This window comes from Micropterus dolomieu, linkage group LG22 (genome assembly GCF_021292245.1).
Source record: "Micropterus dolomieu isolate WLL.071019.BEF.003 ecotype Adirondacks linkage group LG22, ASM2129224v1, whole genome shotgun sequence".
NCBI lineage: Eukaryota > Metazoa > Chordata > Actinopteri > Centrarchiformes > Centrarchidae > Micropterus > Micropterus dolomieu.
Window position 1 is genome coordinate 30,329,605 of NC_060171.1, and position 9,324 is coordinate 30,338,928.

Consider the following 9,324-nt stretch of genomic DNA (forward strand, 5'->3'; position numbering starts at 1 on the left):
CTAGTAAATAAAGTTCATTGGCAAGTAAACACATGTCAGTGCCTAGTAAATAAAGTTCATTGGCAAGTAAACACATGTCAGTGGCTAGTAAATAAAGTTCATTGGCAAGTAAACACATGTCAGTGCCTAGTAAATAAAGTTCATTGGCAAGTAAACACATGTCAGTGCCTAGTAAATAAAGTTCATTGGCAAGTAAACACATGTCAGTGGCTAGTAAATAAAGTTCATTGGCTAGTAAACACATGTCAGTGCCTAGTAAATAAAGTTCATTGGCAAGTAAACACTTGTCAGTGCCTAGTAAATAAAGTTCATTGGCTAGTAAACACATGTCAGTGCCTAGTAAATAAAGTTCATTGGCAAGTAAACACTTGTCAGTGCCTAGTAAATAAAGTTCATTGGCTAGTAAACACATGTCAGTGCCTAGTAAATAAAGTTCATTGGCAAGTAAACACATGTCAGTGCCTAGTAAATAAAGTTCATTGGCAAGTAAACACATGTCAGTGTCTAGTAAATAAAGTTCATTGGCAAGTAAACACATGTCAGTGGCTAGTAAATAAAGGTCATTGGCTAGTAAACACATGTCAGTGGCTAGTAAATAAAGTTCATTGGCAAGTAAACACATGTCAGTGCTTAGTAAATAAAGGTCATTGGCTAGTAAACACATGTCAGTGCCTAGTAAATAAAGTTCATTGGCAAGTAAACACATGTCAGTGCCTAGTAAATAAAGTTCATTGGCAAGTAAACACATGTCAGTGCCTAGTAAATAAAGTTCATTGGCAAGTAAACACATGTCAGTGCCTAGTAAATAAAGTTCATTGGCAAGTAAACACATGTCAGTGGCTAGTAAATAAAGGTCATTGGCTAGTAAACACATGTCAGTGGCTAGTAAATAAAGTTTATGGGCTAATAAACACTTGTCAGTGGCTAGTAAATAAAGGTCAGTGGCTAGTAAACACATGTCAGTGGCTAGTAAATTAAGGTCATGGGCTAGTAAACACATGTCAGTGGCTAGTAAGTAAAGGTAATGGGCTAGTAAACACATGTCAGTGTCTAGTAAATAAAGGTCATTGGCTAGTAAACACATGTCAGTGCTTAGTAAATAAAGGTCATTGGCAAGTAAACACATGTCAGTGCCTAGTAAATAAAGGTCATTGGCTAGTAAACACATGTCAGTGCTTAGTAAATAAAGGTCATTGGCAAGTAAACACATGTCAGTGTCTAGTAAATAAAGGTCATTGGCTAGTAAACACATGTCAGTGCTTAGTAAATAAAGGTCATTGGCAAGTAAACACATGTCAGTGTCTAGTAAATAAAGTTTATGGGCTAATAAACACTTGTCAGTGGCTAGTAAATTAAGGTCATTGGCAAGTAAACACATGTCAGTGCCTAGTAAATAAAGGTCATTGGCTAGGAAACACATGTCAGTGCTTAGTAAATAAAGGTCATTGGCAAGTAAACACATGTCAGTGGCTAGTAAATAAAGTTTATGGGCTAATAAACACTTGTCACTGGCTAGTAAATTAAGGTCATGGGCTAGTAAACACATGTCAGTGGCTAGTAAGTAAAGGTAATGGGCTAGTAAACACATCAGTGGCAAGTAAATAAAAGTCATAAGCAGTTCATTTTGTGTCTAAATCTAGAGTTGTCTCAGCAGAAGTAAAACACTAATACAGAACATTTGCAGAAATGGTTTTCAGCGCTTTAGCTTGCTTTGCTTATAATATACCAATTTTACATTCAGTATACTCACTACCAACTACCAACAGGTCTGTACGCTCTTGATGTAAATTAGAAGACCACAAGTGGCTATCTGCTTCATTACACTGAGAAAAAGAGCTTGTCTATCTGACGCTAATAAGATAATGTAATCTTTACATTTTAATTTCGCCACAGTGTTGGCTCTTCACATGTGCAGATGTCCTATTGTTGAGTGTGTCATCAGATTACAATTTTCTACAGTATTCATAATTTTTTCCTGCTGCTCATTCACCTTTCAAGGACTCATCGGAATGGTGCTAGAGACGATCAGAGAGACGTGACTAATGCAGTCAGCGTGGGAATAGAAATAACCTGTTGAGTAGTCAGACAGTGTTTACTTAGAGAGGTTATTACACACGCACACACAAACACATACACACACACACACACACACACACACACTCATGCACACTCTCTGTCACACAAACATGGAAATGGAAAATTAATATATTATTAATTTATATATTATTAAATTAATAAATTATTATTTTCCTTTTCACTGCGACATAGCAATGCAGTTAAATGATCTTTCTAATCTGTTGCTCTATGTGAAACATTTTCTGTCTCTGTTTCGATTCGTCCAACCTCTCCTATGTTCCTTATGAACGGAGTCTATTTCTATTTCTTCTCCATCTTCTCTGTCTCTCTTCTCTCCCTGAAATAATCACTCCTGCCCTCCTCTGTCAATATTTACATTTCTCATATTGCTCCCTTCCTCCATCTCCCCCATCTGATTACTCCCTAGGTTTAAGTTGATTGATTTTCTGCCAACCTGTCAGGCAGGACCTGTCTGTTGGTCTTCCTGTCGTGCCTCCCCGCCTCTCTGTATGTCCACCTGCCTCTCTTCATCTCGCTGTCTGTCTGTCTGTCTGTCTGTCTGTCTGTCTTCTGTCTTCATCTGCCTGCCTTTTCTATTTTTATCCAGTTGTTTGTGAGCCTGCACTGGGAGTGACTCAGTGTCTCTAAGCTCTAGTCCACTTTCATCTACCCCCTGCCACACACACACACACACACACACTCCTCAGTTCTCATCCTCTTCTATCAGATAATGTAGACTATTATTTGGCAATCTGGATCAGCCTACTGAAAGACAGCACCAGCAACATCAACACATAATATAGTCCTGAGCTTTAAAAGCCATGATATGTAGGCAGTGTTTTGAGGCATTGTTGATGGGCAAATATATTGGCTTCAGCAGTGGCAGGGATTGTCAAACAGCATGAAATTAGCACGTAGCAGTATTTAATGTGATGCATCATTCAACAAAATGGTTAACTGTAATTGCTTGCAAAATTGGCCAGTTTTACAGCTTGAAAATGTTGGCAGGGAGAAAGAAGTGACAGCATAGGGCAAGGGCACGTCTAGCTGGCTTTATTAGAAACAGTGCTGGTTTTCAAATAGGCAAAAGAAAAGTAATAAAAACCTTCTGCGGGGTGCATGAGTAATTCAAAATGGGTTACACTTTATTTTAAAGGTAGGGCAGGTAACGTTGGACAAACCAGCAAGAGACAGCTAGATTTTGAAAGTATCCAACCGAAAAAATCCTACTCCCTCCTTTCAGGCCTCTCTCCAAAGCCACAACCTTAATACACATGTTCATGCGCAAAGTGCATGGGCAGCCAATAGTTTCATTTGGTCCAGATGAAATGATTCAGCTATAGTAACCACAGGTTAGTGATACCTGATATTTATCATTTTTGTGTCAGAGAATTTCAACAAATATGACAAATATGAAAAAATGCATCTGAAATAAATTGCCTACCAGCTTTAACACCCCGGTTTAACATTATTAAATAGTATCTAATCAATTAAATGATGGTTCATAATACAGTATAACACATTACAGTGTAGCTGTAAACCAATAAGACATGAAAAATCTAAAACAAGCCACCGCACAGTGAAATTACTTTACTGTATTTATTGTGAACCACGCGTTTCGCCTGTGGCTTCTTCAGGTTCACCCAGTGAAATTGCAAAATCACTCACAGGTGGTCTAAATAGGCAGTGTGTAGGTCACATGACCAGTAATGCAGTCTCCATTTTTTATGTTGCTTTTTTCAGTGTATTATCGTTTTTATGAAAAACCTCAACACATTAAACAAAATTCTATAATACCATGTTATTGGTCATTGGTGACAGCTAATTGTCCTTTGGTGTGAGTGTGGGTGTGACTGCGATGTGTCTGGCCCTGTGATGGACTGGTGACCTGTCCAGGGTTTACCCCGCCTTTCACCCGATGTAAGCTGGAATTGGCTACCCTTTCCACAGAATAAACTGTTGGCGATGAATGGATAGATGGAATATTACTGGTAACATAAATATTACTGCTGGGCAACGTTTAAAAAATGTAATTGCATTAATCGCTATTAATCACTGAAAATCATGCGATTAATTGCAATTATTTTTTTTAAATGTTGCCCGCATTGATTTGCGCAAAATTGAATAATGAATTCTAAAGTAGTGTATTGCGCACTTTTTATTTCAATGTACTGCTATATACACAAAAGTGCAATAACATGTGGTTAGAAATGTGTAATACACGCTCTTTTTTTTTTTTTTTTTTTTTTTTTTTAAACCTGTAATACACGCAAGGCTATTCTAAGGATATGTGAACTTTATACAATGGATGCTGTTTTTAATTGTTGATGATGAATGTGCATTTTACACAGAACTTAATGTGTTATGACCGAAACACCTGCTGATGCAAGTCTATTGTTCAAATTAGTACATTCCCTTCAACTTAGAATGCTGATAAAACATATTTGTTTACTATTTATTAGCCTGAAAAAGAAACCTAAAGTACAGTGTGTTTATATAAACACAGATTCATTAACTGTTTCTACACATTTACAAATCACTCCCAGGCAGATGTACAAGTGTGTTTGAAACTATATAACCAAAATATATAGGATGAAAATTCCTCACTCATTCTATTTGAGTTAAGACTTGAATGAAAGATCTGAAAGCTCTCTTTTTGTCTAATGAAATGCAAAACCCAAAGGTGGGTTGCTGGAATAAAAGAATGTGTTGCTGAGTATAATTAAAAACTAAAGGGCTGCTTGGAAAACTGGGGCTAAAGCTTTAGCAAGTGCTTGCAACAGAAAGTGGCTTAAATAAAGATTGGCAGGTCGGTGTCGTTTGAAAAACAGGGAGAGTTTTGTTGAATTTGTCGTTGGTACGAAGAAGAGAGGAGAGCAGGGGGAGAGGTAATGAGATACAGTTTCACTAAGAGGGATGTTTTTTTTTTTTAACAAAAGACTAGCTGGGGGCAGCCAGCTAATGCTTACAGAGAAGAGGAGAGGAAAAGAAGGATGAGGGAAGAGCCATAGTAACAGCAGCCACAGCTGCTCAGTGTGGATGAAGGTGGAGGGTAGAGGAAGGTGGGCGGTGTATAGTTCCAGAAATATGAGCCTTGACTCACCACTGATTGTTGTCTGTATGTGTTTTTCCAGGACACAGTTATTCACATTTATGACTGTTGAAGGCTCAAGCTTAAATATGTGCTTGGGGCAGATTTGGCTTTTTTTTAAACAAGAAAAATGCTAAATATTCCTAGTCTTTAGCATTTGTATTCTAAACCCATAGCTCAAGTACAACATGTATTAGAAAAAGATGCTTTATACCTCACCTCCAGTATCGTCTTCTGAACTTGGTAGCGCTGATTTCTCTGATACTGTTTGTCTGGTTCTTCTTTGCGGTGTGTGTGCTTTGAAAGAAGAACACAAATCCTCTAGACATACTAACATCACCATGTTTAAGGAGATATGTACACAGCTTCTTTAGAAATACAGATGAAAGTGCAGTTTTTAAAGGCTACAAGTAGAATTTTTCCTGTTTTCTCTCTCTCACTCTCTCTTTCTCTGTCACAGGTGGAACGTGATGACTGCAGCCCCCACAATGTGACGTTGGGTTACTACGTGACCAGCGGCAAAACTGTCTACATTTCCTCCTTGGTGGTTGAGTCACTGAATGTTTATGGTTTTGACAAGCTGCTGTCGGACATCAGGCAGCACACCCCATTGGTTAAGGCAGTTCTGGTTCCCGTGGAAACCTGGTTGCCTGCTCCAAGCATTCATCTGCAGCTGAGAACAGGTGATGAAACCCGAGGGGTCAACCTATACATAGCACAATGTAACAGAAATGGTCTGATGATGTTCATTTGGGAGGTGGAGTGTAAAAGGGTGAAGAATAGCAGAGGTTAGATATATGCAGAGAGGAGGAGGGGGGGAATTTCTGCAGAGGGAGAGCAGAGAGAAAGAAAATGCAATGAGAGGACAGGGAGAGAGACACAGGGGAAGAGTAGAGCAGAGACAAAATTAGAAAATTCTGATTACATGTCTGCTCTCCTTTACTCTTCTCTGATACCCTAAATCCCATACAAACTCCCATGATTGCAGAGCAAAAGCAAATTGGTCCATTCATTTAGTCAGCCTCTTAAGCCTCTTAAAAAACACATTTCAGCACACGCACACACACACACACACACACACACACACACATCTAAATCGAGTCTTGTGGGGTTGGAAAATCAGTGCAATTAACAAATTGTTATGTAAAAGATACATGTGCAGATTGGAAACCCATTACTTTTCTCAACTAAGAGTTTTATTTTTTAAATTCCTGTCGGGCCAGTGTTCAAATTTGAGACATTTATACCATTTCCTAAAGTGGCATGACTATATTTATAATAATAACAATGTGTCAAATGACTACAGTTCATGTCATATAATAACAATAATAAACTTAAATTTATACAGCACTTATCAAAACAAAGTTACAAAGTGCTTTACATGATCGAAGAAAGATTTACAACATTTTAGGACGGAGGCCATAAAATCAAGCAATAACATTATACAGATTTTAATGAAATGAGGTTCACAGTGATGACAGTAATTATAATTAGCTGGAAACAATTTGGAAATACAACAGGGCACAAAAAATTAATAAAATGCTTGAAAAGTGGTAATCACCCAACACTGCAGTGTTTTGGTGATTTTCAGCTCATTGTTTTGGTTTTATGGTCTGCAACTTGAATGTTTTAGGTCACGCTCACTGCTATCATCAACCTTGTTTTCAGCAGCATCTGGTAGCTGTAAAACAAGTCTTTACAGTCCCTGTCAAACACCAAGCAGCAGTCAAAGTTAGCAATTAGCTGGTGGAAATAGAGCCGCATTTACCAGCCAAACAGACGGATATTTTTTTTTCAGTAGTTGGTGGAGCCCAAAGCAGAGCGAATATTGGACTTTCATTGGGTAGACAGAAACACAACTCCAAATTATTTCTTATGTTGCTCTGTGTCTGCTGGGTGTTTGAATAGGTAACTGTTTACTAACTGAAGAACGAACTGAAGAAGTCCTTTGGATGAGGGACGAAACGTCTTCCAGTATCTTCAACCAAGTCCAGTTGCCCTTGATTTTAACCTTCGTTGGATAACTATGACCTGGATGACTGAGAATCTTCATAGACATGTTTACTAACATGTTTGCGATATTTCAGTTATATGGTGATTTTATGTCACTGGTGTGTTCTACCAAGTGGACCAAAAAGAAATGAATAGTGTTCTTATATCTTTTTGTTTGCTGAAAAAAGAGATAGTCGTCGTGAATCTTGCTGCAGTATTATGTGTTGCTTTCAAGGCAAGGGTGTTGCTTGCTGTATTTAGAAATCTTGAAGGAGGGGATTTTTGTGATATTACAGCACCACTGTGTGGCATCATAGTTGGAGATTTTTCAAATCCTTGACATAGTGATCTTTTAATCAACAATGGGAAACAGCAAATATATGTGCTGTGTCCTCAAAATTTTCTGTAATACCCACTGAACTATGGTACATGGCCAAGTTGCACATTTCATAGCTTGTAGTGTCATGCACACTGCAGTGAGGACTCTTCCCATGTTAGTGTGCAGCTGTGTATGAAGTAGGCACTTGAGGCAAGAACAAAAATCCATTTCTGGCTTGTTCAGCTTGTTCATAAACCATAAATACACAGTAGTTGCCGATTTACCATCCACAGCACAATTTGCATAAGATTACCAACTGGGTCAGCACTGTTTGTGCCTGCAACATGTTGCAGACTATGAGACGAGTGAAGGATATAGAGTCCTTTTTGCCTGTTTTTTGGAGATGTAGCCTGCACTCATAAGCACCACAACGTTGGAATTTAGGTCAGAATAGTCCACCTCGCTTATCCCGGCCCTTTTAGAGGTTTTTTGAAAAGATTGGAGAAAGACAGAGTGCAGAGAGAAAATGGAGTTTGACTGTGGTAAAAGGACTGAGACAACATTAATAACATCCTCCGTAATCTGCTGATGGACTCAATATTGTTTACCCTGTTCCTCCCCGGTGGGGAGCTGCATGACGCTGACAGACAACCACTCTTTTAGTTGTTCTCATTCTAGATAGTGGCGATAATCCTCTTTCTCTGTCTCACTGCAAAGGTTTATCGGTCACACAGACAACATCTATTTAGAGCGCTACTTTTTTTAATACCAAAAACACAGCCCCAAATACAGATTCCAGACACAGCTGGATGAAGAAGATTGTGGCAGAGTTTCTAAATAATTATCTTCTCCCAGCTCTTCCTGTGGCTTAGTAATTCTTACACCAGATAATTGTTGTTGGTGGTGTAGATGCATTTGTATCAAACAGTTTGGGTATTTCTTGATTTCAAAAGGATTTCATACTATACTATGGCTAACTACTGAAAATATTACAAAGATATGGGAGAGAGAGGTTCCACACTCCTGGTTAAGTAGCTACCTGAATTATATGTATCAACAAGTTGAAATAAATTTAAAAATGTATTGAATTTATTAGGGCTGACCCCAAATAGTCGAAGATTCGATGCTTCGATGGGCGGAGCCTGATTCGACTGTCAATCTCACAGTCGAAGCTTCACAGTGAAACAAGGATCATGCCATTTTGGTGATATGGGGGTGCTCAACGTCTGATTTTACATGCACTGCTCAAAAAAATAAAGGGAACACTTAAACAACATAGTGTAACTCCAAGTCAATCACATTCCTGTGAAATCAAACCACTTAGGAAGCAACACTGATTGACAATCAGTTTCACATGCTGTTGTGCAAATGGAATAGACAACAGGTGGAAATGATAGGCAATTAGCAAGACACCCCCAATAAAGGAGTTGTTCTGCAGGTGGTGACCACAGACCACTTCTCAGTTCCTATGCTTCCTGGCTGATGTTTTGGTCACTTTTGAATGCTGGCGGTGCTTTCACTCTAGTGGTAGCATGAGACGGAGTCTACAACCCACACAAGTGGCTCAGGTAGTGCAGCTCATCCAGGATGGCACATCAATGCGAGCTGTGGCAAGAAGGTTTGCTGTGTCTGTCAGCGTAGTGTCCAGAGCACGGAGGCGCTACCAGGAGACAGGCCAGTACATCAGGAGACGTGGAGGAGGCCGTAGGAGGGCAACAACCCAGCAGCAGGACCGCTACCTCCGCCTTTGTGCAAGGAGGAGCACTGCCAGAGCCCTGCAAAATGACCTCCAGCAGGCCACAAATGTGCATGTGTCTGCTCAAACGGTCAGAAACGGACTCCATGA

At 39.2% G+C, this 9,324-nt stretch overlaps 1 protein-coding gene across 1 annotated transcript in view; it reads left to right on the forward strand.

Moving 5' to 3' along the window:
- LOC123962239 (UPF0606 protein KIAA1549L-like) overlaps positions 1-9,324 on the forward strand; it is a 113,329-nt gene that overhangs the window by 46,894 nt on the left and 57,111 nt on the right. Inside the window, exon 5 of the mRNA XM_046038269.1 lies at positions 5,628-5,850. Coding sequence (XP_045894225.1) covers positions 5,628-5,850 — 223 coding nt within the window. The remainder of the gene's footprint in view (positions 1-5,627; positions 5,851-9,324) is intronic.